The 16,534-nt window shown below is 34.5% G+C and overlaps 1 protein-coding gene across 1 annotated transcript in view; it reads right to left on the reverse strand.

The window, feature by feature from the left end:
* Positions 1 to 16,534, reverse strand: part of C5 (complement C5) — an 87,989-nt gene that overhangs the window by 67,798 nt on the left and 3,657 nt on the right. Inside the window, exons 2-8 of the mRNA XM_012771708.3 lie at positions 15,460 to 15,652; positions 13,086 to 13,248; positions 9,241 to 9,311; positions 6,423 to 6,514; positions 3,741 to 3,823; positions 2,062 to 2,152; positions 123 to 237 (exon numbers count right to left, since the gene is read on the reverse strand). Of these exons, the coding sequence (XP_012627162.2) occupies positions 123 to 237; positions 2,062 to 2,152; positions 3,741 to 3,823; positions 6,423 to 6,514; positions 9,241 to 9,311; positions 13,086 to 13,248; positions 15,460 to 15,652 (808 nt within the window). The remainder of the gene's footprint in view (positions 1 to 122; positions 238 to 2,061; positions 2,153 to 3,740; positions 3,824 to 6,422; positions 6,515 to 9,240; positions 9,312 to 13,085; positions 13,249 to 15,459; positions 15,653 to 16,534) is intronic.

Consider the following 16,534-nt stretch of genomic DNA (forward strand, 5'->3'; position numbering starts at 1 on the left):
TAAGTTTCAACTTCCATACCTGTATACAATAAGGGATCAGACTAGATGATTTTGAAGTAACTTTCCATCTCTCATATCATGATGCATCTTTAGGTATGAGTGAATGTGTCTGAACGTCTTACCATTGTGTTTTGCATTGCTTTTTCCATCATTTCTTTTTGATCATCTTGTAAGTCTTCTCTTATTCCAAAAGCAATATAAACGTCAGCTTCAGTGACTACTTTATTATAAAAATATCTGTCGAACAATAGCATAAAATTATTTTGGTAACATGGTTACAATAAGATTCAGATAAAATGTAACAATTTGAAATTACATAAAGCATTTGATATACTTTAAAGCAGGGGTCTTCAAACTTTTTAAACAGGGGGCCAGTTCACTGTCCCTCAGACCATTGGAGAGTGTGCACTCTGGGCCTGGGAGACAAGTCGGCTGCTAAACAGGACAGGCAGTGGTGGCAAAAACACCGGATAAATGTGCTAGGCAGCGCATATGTGGCCCGAGGGCCGTAGTTTGAGGATGCCTGCTTTAAAGTATATTTCATGCACTATTTTATTTCATCCTCATAAAGCCACTATAATAAAGCTAGAGTATGTATTTTTATTACTATGTGCTAGATGAAAAGAAATTGATCTTGGGGACATCAAATGATTCAGGTCCAGGCTCTTTTCCTACAGGCCACATTACTTTCTTGATGATTTTGATACTAGTGGGAAGCTACTCCCTATTTTCTTTTGTCCTAAAAGGTACATGTCCAATCTCACTGTTATATAAGTTCCTTTTTAAAAATTCAAACTGCATATTTCCTTTTAGTTTAGGATTAAAGTAAAAATAAACATTCTACATAGTAAATAATACTATAGCAAGAGTTAACTTTTCTTATTAATGGTTTGAACAAATAAATTGTCTCCATTATAAGAAGTCAGTTTCTATAATTTTCTCTCAAGTGAATATTTTATTCACTCAGTCTAAACTAGCATAAAAGGTACTCTATTTTCAGAATAAATGCTAACAAGAGAGGCAGTATAGGGCAGCGTTTGAGGCACAGACTTGGGAACAGAGAGGCTGTGTGATCTTGAGCAAATTATTTAACATTTATATACCTCAGTTTTTTTTCACTTGGAACATGGAGATAGTCATATGATCTACTTCATAGAGTTGTTGTAAAAATTAAATGTGCTAATATATGCTAAGTGCTTAGAAAAGTGCCTGGCACATATATAAGTTGGCTATTAATAACTACATTATATTGTCATTTTAAAATGATCTAAGATTTTGTGATAAGTTACTTGCAAAACTAACCTCAATTCTGTACCTCCCCATGTATCCACAATATTTGCAGTTCCTTGAGTGTACAGGTCATGGGAAGTATGTATTTCCTCTAGTCTGACCTTGTAACTTGCTTTGGACAAAAGAATGTGGTGGAAGTGATGGCATGCCTGTACCAATCCAGGCCTCAAAAGGACTTTTATGCTTCCATTCTCTCTCTTTGCGCATTGCTACTGCTGCAGGCTAGCCTGCAGGACAATGAGAGACACACATGATCCAGTCACACTTTTAGTCCCAGCCAACTACCAGACACGTGCGTAGAAACTTCCTAGACCAGTCAGCCCCTAGCTGACCCACCAACTGACTGCAGGTACATGGGCCAGCCCAGCTGACAATAGCCTGGCCCAGATCAGCAGAACTGCCCAGCAGACTCATAAATGCTTGTAGCTTTAAGGCATTGGGTTTCAAAGTAGTTATGCAGCATTAGCTGGCTGATTAAGCCATGAAAAAAATGACAAGTGAAAGCTTCATATCTCAGTCTCAGTATACTAAGTCATGCTACTTCTAAACATACATGCTAAACTTAAATCTTTAGGACTTTTTGCTGGTAAATCACCAAAAAAGCTAAACTCAGAATAAGCAAATAAATTATCGGCATAAAGTCTCTTCAATCAGTCAGTCCCATGGCAGACTCTGCTAATAAATCATGGATCTCACTTTGGGCAACTATCAACAACTAGAGTTCACACTTGATTTAGCTCATTAATCTGAAAAACAAAATAATTTTCTTACCTTGCTTTTATAGTAATTTCAAAATTCTTAAAGTTCTTATAACTAATGAAATTACTTTCTGGTTCTATTGACACAGAGAAATGTGGCAAGACTGGAAGAAAAAACAAATAGACAATATTACCATTTAAATGAGTCTTTAAAAATCTAGCTAACAACTACACTTTCTGATATAGTTGGACAGGCTGTGGTATCAACACAAAATTCACCTTATCATCATCGTTATCATCATCATCATCAAGAACAATATTTAGGAAACCTTCCAGCTCCACCAATCAGAGATCAATCCAGCCTCCATGTACCAGAAGCACTTTGCTTATATTTTGATGATAGCATTTATTATAGGCAATAGATCATTTTCTCCACTAGAGTATAGGCTCCTTGAAAACAAAGACTACTCTCTATTTATTTTTGTGTATTGCTCAGCTTTTCTTTTCTTTCTTTTGTTATTATTTTTTTTAGAGACATGGTCTCACTTTGTTGCTGCCCAGGCTGGAGTGCAGCAGTGTGATCATAGCTCACTGCAGCCTCGAACTCCTGGTCTCAAGCAATCCTCCTGCCCCAGCCTCCTGAGTAGCCCTCCCAACTTTTCAATAGTGAAATGACATGGAGAGATTTGCATTTCCAAGATTATTTTGGCTAATACAAACCAAGATAGCTTGGAAGGAGAGACATCAGTTAGGAGACTTTCTTAGTATTCCAGGAGGGAGCATGGTGATGAATTTATGAGGGTGACTACAGCTAGTAAAAGGTGGATGAAATATATATATATATATATATATATATACACACACACACACACACACACAAAGTAGCAAAAACACTTCGAGGAATGGAAATCAGTTAGGATTATAGTTACAGAGGGCCTATAATCTTTAAGGTTGAGTTTAATTGTAACAAGTTTGTTCTATCACTGTTTTCCTTGTTAATTGTTAAAATTTATGTAAGTATTTATTCTTTTCCATATCATTATGAGTCTCCTGAGGTAATAAAAAATGGTTTCAAGCAGAAGAAAGTTAAATTTGATAGCAGAGCACACAGATATTCTAGTAAACTACTGTAAGAATTGGAAAGATTAAGCTATTTATATGTTCATTATTAGTCTATTAATATGATTTATTTTGAAATAAGAATATCTTAAAATTTCAAATTAATATATTAGGGATTTGTAAGCCAGAAGGAAAATGGCACTGGACTAGAGGTAAGGAAACCCAGTTGTTGCTTTTGTTCTGTCACTGGTTTTAAGATTTGAGTAAATCATTTATTAGTCTTCCTGGGTTCCACTTACCTCATCTCTGTTTAAGTTTCTTCTAATAATAATCATAATTCTAGAAAGTACTTTTTTAAAACATATTATGGGGGTACAAGTGTTAAGGTTATGTATATTAGAAAGGACTTTAACTAGTTAAGCTCTTCAGCTAGACTAGATCTCTTCCTGCTCTATGATAAGGAACATAACTGGAGAGAGGTTTGTCTCTTTGCTCAAGGTTAACAAGGGCACACTGAAGCTAGAACCGAGGCATTCGAACAACCATCACTCTCCTTAGGTCCAACCAGCACTTGTAACCATACCAGCAGGCTGCCTCATCATTATCTGAGAATGGTTTTTGCATTAAGTACATTAATAAAGAGAATTATTACAAAAATACTTTTTATAGGTAAACTTTTAATTGTCAGATTACCATATTCTTTAATTTCAAAATATGTGGTTGCAGTTGTTGAAAAGTCCTCTTTATATTTAGCTCGAATTGTCCAAACACCATATCTGTGGAAGCAAAATATTGGAAATTACAAATGTCATCAGATATTTTTAATTGACCCAGAGGAGGGCTAATAAATTCTTGATTTAAAGAGGGAAGAATACACAAAGATGTGCATAACCTAAGTAATATATTTTATTTGTGACAGATTTTTAAGCAATAAACAGAAATAATTGAGCATTTTTAGGATAATAGAAATTGATAAGTAATTCGGTTTTTATATACTGTGATAAATTCATATGGGGAGTGAATTTGGGGAATTTCATATGGGGAATGAAATTATGGTTTGAGACAAAATGTGTTTTAAGAGGAATATAACCTGGGTTTAATTAACAAGCTTCATTCAAAAATACACACTGAGCACTGGATTAAGCACAGTAGATAAAAAATGAACAGGATAGGAGAGCACCTGTCTTCATGGAGTTTAATATTAATAGTCCCTGGGAGTCCTCAGTGAGAATGGCCTTTATCAAAAAGTCCCAAAACAATAAATGTTGTCGTGGATGTGGAGAGATAGGAACACTCATACACTGCTGGTGGGACTGCAAACTAGTGCAACCTCTGTGGAAAGCAATATGGAGATACCTTAAAGCAATACAAGTAGATCTACCATTTGATCCAGCAATCCAACTACTGGGCATCTACCCAAAAGAACAAAAGACACTCCATAAAAAAAGACATCTGCACTTGAATGTTTATAGCAGCACAATTCACAATTGCAAAGATGTGGAAACAAATCAAGTGCCCAATACATGAGTGGATTAATAAAATGTGGTATATGTATACCATGGAATACTATTCAGCTATAATAAACGATGGTGATATAGCACCTCTCGTATTTTCCTGGATAGAGCTGGAACTCATTCTACTAAGTGAAGTATCCCAAGAATAGAAAAACAAGCACCACATGTACTCACCAGCAAATTGGTTTCACTGATCAACACCTAAGTGGATATATAGGAATAACATTTATCGGATGTCGGGCAGATGGGAGGGGAGAGGAGGGCATAGATATATACATACATAATGAGTGCGATACGCACCGTCTGAGGGATGGTCACGCTTGAAACTCTGACTCAAGCAGGGAAGAGTGGCAAGGGCAATATACGTAGCCTTAACATTTGTACCCCCATAATATGCTGAAATAAATAAATAAATTGTCCCTGGGAGCTCAAAATCTTAGTTTTCCATTTATTAGCAGGTTTGACTTAAGCAAATTATATAACTTTGTTTGTGAAATGGGAAAAATAATACCTTCCTTGCAGATTGGTTATGTAGTTAACAAATGTTAATATTATAGTAATTATTATAATCATCATCAATTCAATGAATATTTATCAAGTGCCTAGTATGTTGAAGTACTGGAGATAAAATAGTGTGCAATACAGACAAGGCCTCTGTTCTTTAACAGTTTATAAGCTAGTGAGGAATAAAAAAGCAAGTAAATAAATAATTATGACATTGAGAAAAATGTCATGAAGAAAATAAAAAAGATGCTGAGATAGACAGTAAAAGAAAATGAGAGATGACATTAGCTTGTGCATCCATCAATAGCCTTTTGTAAAGGCACCATTTTCTCTGTGTCCTAAAAAGGAAAATAAGTCACCCTTCTGAAGAGCAAGGTGAAGCTCATTCCAAACAGAGAGGACTGCATGTGCAAAGGTATTGTGGTAGGAAAATACTAGTCATAATAGACTCTCATGGCTATCATAATCCACCATGGGGCAGGTGGCACTAGATGAAGTTGCAGAACCTATGATAATAGGTTCAATTCTGTGCTGTGGAACATGTAATATTTTCAAGAAAGTACACAATTTTAAATTATCCAAATTACTTAAATCCCCCAATTTCAATCCAAATCCAATTTTTAGAATATTTTCAGTACAGTGAATTAACTGCAAACTCCCTTCTAGAGAGAAGAAAATGACCATAAAAAGATTTTGCCTTAAAGTTACAGGTACCTATAAATAGGTATAGACATTTATAGGTACACTTGACTTATTCATCTAATTCTAAGTTCCTTGAAGCAGGGAATATGGATTCTTCATTTCTCTTTTGCATCTCTCACTCCTATTGTGATTTGCATATAATAAGAATGTGTTCACTAAATATTTATTACATTGAACCCTGTTTAAACTTATTCTTAAATCCTTTCACATGAGGCCAAATGGAAGAAATGGCTCTGAGAACACCTTCCATCTTGGACTCTGCCTTCTGGTAGTTTATGCATACAAAAACTACAGAGGACCATATTTTATAACACCTAGAGCAAGGAATGGGACCATACCAACCTTTTAGATGGACAGTCAATTAAATTCCTAGCAGTTGATGGTTTTGATGAGAAAAAGCCTAGGGAGTATTTCTTCCTCTTCTAAATTTTTATTTCTATTAATATATGTAAAAAGAATGGGTGAGAAGTATTGGGATTTTTTTTTTGTCAGGAACAGAGCTCTAACTTCTCACTAGACTTAAAAAGATTTTGCATATCCACATTTGTGACACTCTTTGTTAACACTAGATGGCTCCCTTTGGTTACCTGCTTCACAACCAAAAGTTCCAGATGTGCTTTTTAGAGAAAATTTTATTGACAAAACTTTAACATACTTAGGATTAGACGGAATCTTGAAGTCGGGAAAAGATATAATTCCAGTATAATCAATTTCTTCTACTATGTCAACTTCTGATCCTTCGGGATCCTTTGAATAAAAACAAACACCCTCAAAACACAGAAACCACATTTTTTTAAAAAATTAACTGATTACATGATATTTGATCTACAAAAATATTTAACAGCGAATATCTATGTCTTCAAATTAAATATGAAGGATGAAGAACAATTAAATGTTTTGGAAGGCAAATGTCATTCATTTCAGCCACTTTCCTCCTTTTTTTCCAAAACTTTCCCATCTCTCCTCATTATCTAGAAGAGGCTCTACTCTCTATTGTACAACCAAAAAAAGAAGTGTAACAAAATGTAAAAAAAAAAAATCCAAAACTGATATTTTTAATAAACTAAATGTGAAGTTAGCAGGCTTTATAAATACCAGAGTCTAATTTTTATACATGTTCATTTGAAGCTTTCTAAAGTAAATATACTATAAAATGTACTTTTAGCTAGAAATTTAACATACAGCATAGACATTTTGGTGTGATAAAACCCTCAAAATTGTTAAAGAAATTTGATAGCTCTCATAAAGCTTCTCCAGAAGCTTCATTTGGTGCTTGGGTTAGCAAATGATTGAAGCGAGGTTTTGACTTTCTTTGAACTACATGTGAAAGTCCAGTTCAAACTTAACTCAAAAACTCAGCACCATTTACCATGACTGAAATTCACAGTCATAATTTTATAGTATTTTTTATTTAATTTCAAATTGTAAATCTTAACAAAAGCTTATTTTGAACAAGAATTACACTTGGGCTAAGTATCTTCATCCCACCATCTATTGTGCACAATCCTTCTAAGACCATCTTTCTTAAGTACTATTTTCAGGATACTTCCTACATACTGATTCCCTACAGCTCTGGGTTCAGCTCTCTCAATCCTCTCTTCCTGGGCAGCTCTTACGCAGGACAACTGGCATGCATTCTTCCACGTATGATGCCAGAATTCTGCATCACTCAAGTTGGACAATGCAGATGTTGGACAAAGACTGTTTGTCCACACCCCTAGCATTTTCCATTAGAAAAGGTGCATTTGAGTTGACATCGCTTCTCCTTAGTTGTCTTCCAGACTTCCCATCAGTCAACCAGTTTATTTACTATTCTCATTTTTTATTTCTTCCTGCCCCCAAAGCTTAACTCATGCTGCTTTTTACACAGTATGGTCTTCATTCTTTTAAAAGAATCTCTCTCTATTCCTTTCACTAAGACCTAGCTCACGGTTTCCTTTAGTATGTCACTCCAGAAAAGGATTATATCACCCTCACTTTCACCTCTAGTTTGTCTTCCCTCTGAGTTCATGTGCTATTTGTCCTACTGTGTAATTTCTTTGGTTTATATACTAGTTTAGTTTTTTTTTTTTTTTTTTTTTTTGAGACAGAGTCTTGCTTTGTTGCCCAGGCTAGAGTGAGTGCCGTGGCGTCAGCCTAGCTCACAGCAACCTGAATCTCCTGGGCTTAAGCGATCCTCTTGCCTTAGCCTCCCAAGTAGCTGGGACTACAGGCATGCACCACCATGCCTGGCTAATTTTTTCTATATATATTAGTTGGGCGATTAATTTCTTTCTATTAATAGTAGACACGGGGTCTTGCTCTTTCTCAGGCTGGTTTCAAACTCCTGACCTTTAGCAATCCGCCCGCCTCAGCCTCCCAGAGTGCTAGGATTACAGGTGTGAGCCACCGCCCCCAGCCCTCTAGTTTAGTTTTGTTCTCTAGTATCTTTTTTTCTTGCACTTGCCTTCTGATGAGTTTTTTTTTTTGTTTTTTTTTTTTTTTTTTTTTTTTGAGACAGAGTCTCACTTTGTTGTCCAGGCTAGAGTGAGTGCCGTGGCGTCAGCCTAGCTCACAGCAACCTCAAACTCCTGGGCTCAAGCGATCCTCCTGCCTCAGCCTCCCGAGTAGCTGGGACTACAGGCATGCGCCACCATGCCCGGCTAATTTTTTTTTTTATATATATATCAGTTGGCCAATTAATTTCTTTCTATTTATAGTAGAGACAGGGTCTCGCTCTTGCTCAGGCTGGTTTTGAACTCCTGACCTTGAGCAATCCGCCCGCCTCGGCCTCCCAAGAGCTAGGATTACAGGCGTGAGCCACAGCGCCCGGCCTTCTGATGAGTTTTTATTTTTTGATTTGCATAGCAGAAAAAGTGCCATAGCCTATGGTGAAGGACCATTACTAGTATACCTACACTTAATAAGTGAGCAGTTATGACTAATTGTATTACTTTATTTCCCCACAAAAATGTTTTAGGTATGTGAAACAAAATGGGTAAGACTATGAGAGTTTAATGCCCATCATCTGTTACATATTTCATGTCTGATAAATGGTTGACAACTGCTGATCTCATAATTTAGCAAGACTTTTTACATGTGTTAGTAAATCAGTTATTAAACTCTCTAAGTTTCTTAAGAGTAAGTACCATGGATTATAATTCTTTATTATAAGTTATACAAATAAAAATCTTATGCATATATTCAATTAATTCTTAGTGACTTATGGGTGTTCCTTAAAAAAGAAATCCCCAAGGATATACTTAAATGGTTTCATTCAAAATCCTTTAAGTTGTTAAAATTTAATTTTTATGAACGTTTTGCATATGTCTACTGCAGAGGTATAGATCTAGAATACTACGGTCAGTGCAGATGTTTAATAACCATTTATAGACCATTGAATGATTTAGTGTAGTGTGAGAAAGGATTATGGAACAAGACTCTTCTTCTGAAAAAATGAGTTAAAGTATTATTTAAATAAATAAAATACTTACTATGAAAGTTAAGGTAGTTTCTCTTTTGGCTGGCTTCAAGTCATCGTTCAATGAATAAACTCTAACCTTTACTGCAAGAATAATTGATGTCATCAAACACTCTCCTAAACACCAGGATATTTTGATTTTTTAAAAACAATCATCCTTAAAAGAGATGTCTTACTTTATTTAAGAAACTCAATATATAATCAATACACAAAAATTCATATTTAAAAGAAAGAAAAAGTTCATTTGCAGATACATATATTACTAAAGTTTTTTTTTTATTTAAAGAAAATTCTCTGGGATTCCTTTAAAGAGCTACTTCTCCTTCTCCTAGCTAACTTGAATTATAGCTCACTTTATTAAAATACTCTTAACATACAATTTTTTGAAAAACATCCATAGTACAAAATCAGTTACATCTGTAATTAGGCCATTGTTTATCAAGAATTTGATAGTAGCAAGGAAGTGACATCTACCATATGGGTATACGGGAGCATAATATATTGTCTCATATTAGAGTTGAAGATTTTAAGAAAAATTGAGAGTTTGATTCAGACATTACATACTCTTCCATTTATGAAAATCAACAAGACCTCAAATTAACTCTTATTGAAAAAGGGAGCTTTGAATTGTACAGTTGTGTTATATTTATTGAGCCAGATCCTACAATTATTCTCTCATTGTTAAAAGAATAATGGCAGGGGCTCACTAACTGTTAGTTCTCTTCCACATCCTTCTGTCAGTTAATACATCCCTACTTTTTAAACAAAAGCAACTGTTTAGCTTTTAACTCACAGCTGTTCAAGGCACACTGATCTAGTTCCATCCAAAGACATACTGTAATTTCTCCAGTGTTTTGCTGGTGCTCAAATTGTTTCATGGCCACAACTTTACCCACAAAATAAAACAGAACTGGCACTATAAACCCAAAGCCTTTAAAAAGGTCAATATTATGCAAAGTTCTATATAAGAAGCCACATTAACTAACACTTGTTTTACTAAAACCACAAGGTAAAAGCAATATGCTCAGTAAGTCCCCACACTCTGCTCTCTCCCTCCCCTCACACCTGCCTCATTGACACACTCGGTCCAGGCCTAAACATCGCTGGGAAGCTGCCCGAGGCAGGCAATATGTCACAAAAGTGAGCACAGGCTCTGGAGTTAAAAATTTTGGTTTTACTCCTGCCTCAGCCACATTCTAGTGTGTCCCTGCGTGTGGGATACTGAAACCCTTTAAACCTTAGTTATTTTACTCATAAACCAGGAATAATGGTATCTGCTCATAGTGTTGTGAGAACTAAAGAAGACAAAGCTTTTGCATATCCTGGAACATAGTTGTAATCGATAAATTTGTATTACTTTTATTATTATGTATTACTTTTATTATTATTGCTGTGACTACTATTCATCTAGTTTTTATCACAGTTTGTGTTTAGGTTAGAAAATTAATCTTGTTTTTGCAGCAATAGTGTATCGGAGGCAAGATCAATACAATTTTTTGTATCAAAGATACGACCTTATTAATTTAAAGAGATTTTTGAATGTCTTCTATGTGCCAAGCACTATGCTAAACACTGAGATGTGAAACAACTCAAACATGGACATCTTCTAGTGGAGGGAGGAGAGAGGCAAACACAATTATGAGTAAGATTCCAAGGCTGTGAAGCGCTACAGATGATACCTGCCTAGCTTTATGTGCATGTAGTAGAGGAGATTTGAAGTGGTCAGTGAGGTCAGGGAAGGCTGCCCTTTACAAGGGGCCTGTGAGCACATGTAAAGGCAGAGTAGAAACTAGGGAAAAGGAGGGGCAAGAATGTACCAAGACAGAGACAACAGCATGTTACACTCGCCTTAAAATGGATGGGGAAATGGTGTGAGAAAGCAACTGAAAACGGTCAGTTTGGCTTGTGTCCACAGATGAGGGGAACATGGTAGGTGATGAAGCTGAGGAAGAAGGTAGAACACAGACTGTATGGAATTAAAGGATTTGGGCCAAAATTCTAAAGTCCTTTATCCTATAAAGGGTTGAAAATTTAAGCCTTTATCCTAAAGATGCTCATACTAAAAAAACCTCAAAGATCTTATGTGTCAATCAGGACGTTAGAACTATAAATAGCAAGACTTAATCAATTTTTTTAAAAGTTTCTTTTAAGTAATAGTTTTTTTTGGTAAATAATGCTTTGTCCTTTCTACAGAATAGATAATAATGAAAAACACTTTCTTAGTGCTTACTTTGCGCTTGGCACTATTTTAAGTGCTTTACACATAAAAATTCATTTAATTCTCACAATTCTTGAGGTAAGTTATCTTATTACCTCCATTTTATAGATGAGGAAAGTGGGGGTCTGAGAGGCTGAGTAACTCATGCAGGGTCACATAGCTAATAACAGCCTCAGCTATGATGTGAACCCAGACAATCTAGCTCTGGAGTCAGATTTTAACCACTTTACTTCACTGTCTCTCACTAAAGGGCCAATATTTAAAGTTCTCTCATTTTCCTCTATGATTAGAATAGATAAGGATGACATACTTTATGATAAAGGCCTGACTGAGAAATAAATGAGGCAGTTCTTAAGGAAAGGCTTGATAATTTAAAAAGGTCCCAGGCTGTGGGTGTTAGACTACTTATTGGACAAAGACCAGTGATCCTAAGTTATAGGTAGTGTCAACAGTATCCAATTAATGAAGCATCCTCAAACGAGGGAAAGGATATGCTTATCTCTAGTATGATTATGCTTTAAAAGACTCAACCTCTATAGGCAGAGACTATTTCCTTATAGATCAACTCAACTTGGAGTCAAGAGATGCTATTATTTTGGCAATGATATTCTGGCCAAGGTGATAGCGATATCCCCACCCTCTCTAGGCCTTTCCTTTTGAGCCAATTGTAACAAGTGCTCCTGCTGAAATGGTAATGATGCAGCCCAGTTCCACCTCATTACTGTCATCATCACCACCAACCAATATTTAGCAAGTATCCACTGTGTGCAAAGTTTTTCAGCAAAGCTGGCTTTTCTTCAACAAAATCAGTTCTGCCTTCCTTTCTCTGTCTTGCCCCAACAATAGCACTAACAAAAACTCCATAGCCTCTCCCTCCCACATACACATCTCTCATATCCTATCTCTGATGTGCTCGAAAGTCAATGATGGCCAGAGGGAGAAATGGGGGAATTGAAGGCTTTGCAAATGTGTGAATGCATTGGGCAGGATTCATACTTTGCTGTGTTTTACTTTTAGTTTATTGGTAATAAATCCAGTTATTCCTTATTCACAGGGTTTTGACTGTCTATTTGGCCCTTTTCCCTCTAAAAGAAACACCATGAATATGAAACAATGTTCTAACACGAACTTTCTTAGGTAAATCCCCTTTGAAAATTAATATCCATATATTTCTGTGATCTAGTTTATTCTCTGCTGAAACATCTGATCCCCTAGGGGCAGATTTGTTTTCTGAATTTGGGGATTAGCTCCAGAGTTAAGGGATTTTTTTATGAACATGGCTCCACAATAAATTATTTTCCCATTGCCAAAATTGTATTTGCAATTAATTCTTCTATTTGTTATTAAGCATACAATCTAACACAACATTTTATAATTTTTAAAAAGACTTTTTAAAAAGACTTTTCTACTTGGAAATAACAGAAGTGGTAGATAATAGAATTGTGGATTCTGCAATTTATTTAGCAATTTTTCTATAAATTTAAAGTTACAATGCTATTTGAAAGTATAAGTCATTAGGAATTGAGACTCTTTTGAGCAAGTTGGAAACCTGTCTCCACTCAATTTTGGGCATTAAAAAGCTCTAAAATATACTGTCAATCCCCACCCACCCAGAAAAAGAAACATCTTATATACTCTACCTGACTGATGTGGAGTGTAAACAGGTTTATCTGTATGAATAAAGAGAAATCCATTGTCATAGGTTATTGGCATTTTTTTTGATTTTGAAAAATGTTTTGATATAACTTCCAAATACACATATGAAACTGGGTTTTGTCCACCAGACAATTGTTTTGGTTGTATCTATAAAAGAAAAAGTTGATGGAAAAGAAAACAATAATTCTAAGGTTATAAAGCATGTTGAATTTCTAAATACCACTATAATCTCATTAGAACAAAAAAATGAATATGTGTATCTAATCGTTTAAAAAGTGGTACAGGAACCAGAATAGTAAATAAATTTACAAAACCCTTTAGTGTCTAATATAATAAAAATTAAGCATTAAGCAATTAAAAGTCTTTTTGTTCCACATTTCCTGAGTTTGATATATATTTTGTGAAACTATTATTTTAGAAGCTCTTAAGAAACGTTCACTTAATCAGCTTGCTAGGTTACCCAGGCTCCCCTATTCCCTTCTTACAGCACCCTGACTGACATTCTGGATACTCTGTATTACATCACATACTTTTGTTTCCATGGGTTTCCAGTTTGTGTAGATATTAAATTTGCACAACATTTAATGTAACTAAAAAATTTACAAATTTAATACATGAAAAGCAATAAAAGAAAGAAAAGTATATCTATGAGAACTTAGGCTATAGAAACACGGGATGAAAGTTAATCACTAAAACCAATTGTGAAATTAGCTATGTGAAATTATTGTAAATGTTTGGAAAACAGTAAAAATCCATAAATATATTCACTCAGATTACTTTGCAACTGTCTTTAAGTTCTCTCTCTACTTTTAAGAAACATAAACTATAGAACAAAGATGAATTGTTAAAGGTGTAACATGTAAAAAATAAGATTTGACATGACAATCCAGGGATCCATACTTAAAGAAAAGACCTTGACACAACATCAAACGCTTGGCAAATAAAGATACATTATAATGTTAAGATAAAATTAAATGCTTCAGAAATGTATCACTTATGATTCCCCCACCTTAATCTATTTTTTCAATTAACCATCTAGGTCAGCACTGTTAAAATAATTTTCTATGATGACAGAAATGTTCTATATCTATGCTGACCAGTATGGTAGCCACTAGTCACATGTGGCTATTTGAACACTTGAAGTGGGCCTAGTGCTACCAAGAAACTGAATTTTTAATTTTAGTTGAATCTAATTGATTTAAATTTAAAGGTAACAGCCACATGTGGCTAGTGGCTACTTCTCATTGTATCAGATAAGAGAATACTGAAAATTATACTTTTGGGAAATTAATTTTAATTGTTAATAAACCTAGTAAGTGAATGTATTTGTTAAGAGATAAAGAGTGTTTACTATCAAGGACATTAATGAAAGAATTCTTGTGTTTGATTAGAACTTGTTCAGATCAGTGTTTTCAAACATGAGTAATAATACTTTAATACTTTTAAAAGTATTAAAATGTGCAGGACTCTCAGCATTGACTTTTTATTATTTATAAACATAACTAAAAATCATTTTTATTACAGTGCTACTTCGACATGTATAAACTTAAAACTAGGTATAATTTTTTATGCTTATGACTTTTACATAACAAAAAATCAAAACAAATTTATAAAATAAATTCAAAATATTATAAGATCAATATAATTCTAATTTTAAACTCTTTATAGAGTTTCTGTTTTTATTTCTTTATAAAGAACTCATTTTAGAAAAACACAAGTCTTAATGAACAATAGCCCCTTTTAAGTCTGATAGTCTTTGATTTTCTGGTTCTTTAATTATCAGAATTTTAATAAGAAATGAATTGCAAGCATGTCTCTAACCAATGTATACTATAATATCTTAATAGGAGAAAAGTTATTTGACTAAGATTGTTCTTTTTACTAACTACAGGTTGTCAATAAGAGCTATTCACTTCAGTAATCAATAATTTTACTAGTTTTGGAAACTATAATTATAGAATATTGGAGTTTAAACAAATATTCAATAGCACCTACGCGTTTTTTGTGGGCAATGCACTATAGATCAATAGGCATATTCATATTTCTCTATTTCTTTGTAATGATAATTTTCATAGCAAGCCTATTCAATTCATCTCCAAATATTTTTTGCATTAGTCCAATTTTATTTTCCAACAAGAATGTGAAAATTTACATGCATTGCTCAAAAAGTAGATATATTACATCACATTCTAAACAACTCTTCTGTTTAGAATTTTTTGTTTCACCCATATTATCATTAGTGATTGACATCATCTAATAATCACACAGTGGTTGAGTGGCATAAATTATCAAAAAGTTTATTCATATTTTATTGAGAATATTCTGTACATATATAAAAAACAAGGGGTAAATACGTACTGTTAAGATTGCAGAATTTTGGAATTTATTTTCTGAGGATAAACTAACATAGCCTGAGGAGTAAGTAAATTTTTTGTCAGGATAACTTTTAATGGAGATTGTTGCATCAAATGCTTCAGTGTATCCATAAGCTTGAATTACAATATTTTCAGATGCTCCAACACGGAATACTTTTGGTGCTGAAATGACATATCTGTTGAAACAGAAAAAAAAAAAGGCTCAGTATCTTTATATGACATATTTTTTTATACTTCTGATTTTTTCTCTCACTTGAGAGATTAAATTTGAAATAGATATATTTCTTCGACTTAAAAATGATATTTTAAATAAAAATTTGTTTGTGATCTATGATAATTTCAGCATAATTTCCAAGAAGAAATAGCTTGGAATTAAGACCTGAGAAATAGAGCTAGAGGTTTAGTTTACATTAAAAAGGTAATAATAGGACATTCCCTTAGATACTGCAGCCAAGGAAGACTTTTAATGATGTTGACCAGAACATGTAAGTGGGATCAATATTTTTTGTCCAGTGAAGCAACATAGGCACCAGTGATTGAATTCTAGCTCTGCCATCTGCTGGCAGAGTGACTGTGGTAAAGTCACTAACCCTCTCTGAGGCTAAAAAACTTACTTGTGAAAATATCACCATCTTCTGTGATAAGGATTAAATAAGAATGTGAAAAAATATATATATATATATATAGAGAGAAGCCAGGCAAGGTGGTTCATGCCTCTAATCCTAGCCCTTTGTGAGGGCAGGAGGATTGTTTGAGGCCAGGAATTCAAGACCAGCCTGAGCAAAAGAGAAACCCGACTCTACAAAAAATAGAAAAATTAGCCAGGCATGATGGCACACGCCTATAGTCCCAGCTACTCAGGCGGCTGAGATGGGAGGATTGCTTGAGTCCAGGAGTTCGAGGCTGCAGCGAGCTGTGATGATGCCACTACACTCTAGCCTGAGTGACAGAGCAAGACCCTGTCTCAAGAAAAACAAACAAACAAACAAAAGAACATATATATGAAAGTGTTTATTGAGAATATTAGAATAGCATGCTTAGAACTCAATAAATGTTAA

This window comes from Microcebus murinus, chromosome 12 (genome assembly GCF_040939455.1).
Source record: "Microcebus murinus isolate Inina chromosome 12, M.murinus_Inina_mat1.0, whole genome shotgun sequence".
Taxonomy (NCBI): domain Eukaryota; kingdom Metazoa; phylum Chordata; class Mammalia; order Primates; family Cheirogaleidae; genus Microcebus; species Microcebus murinus.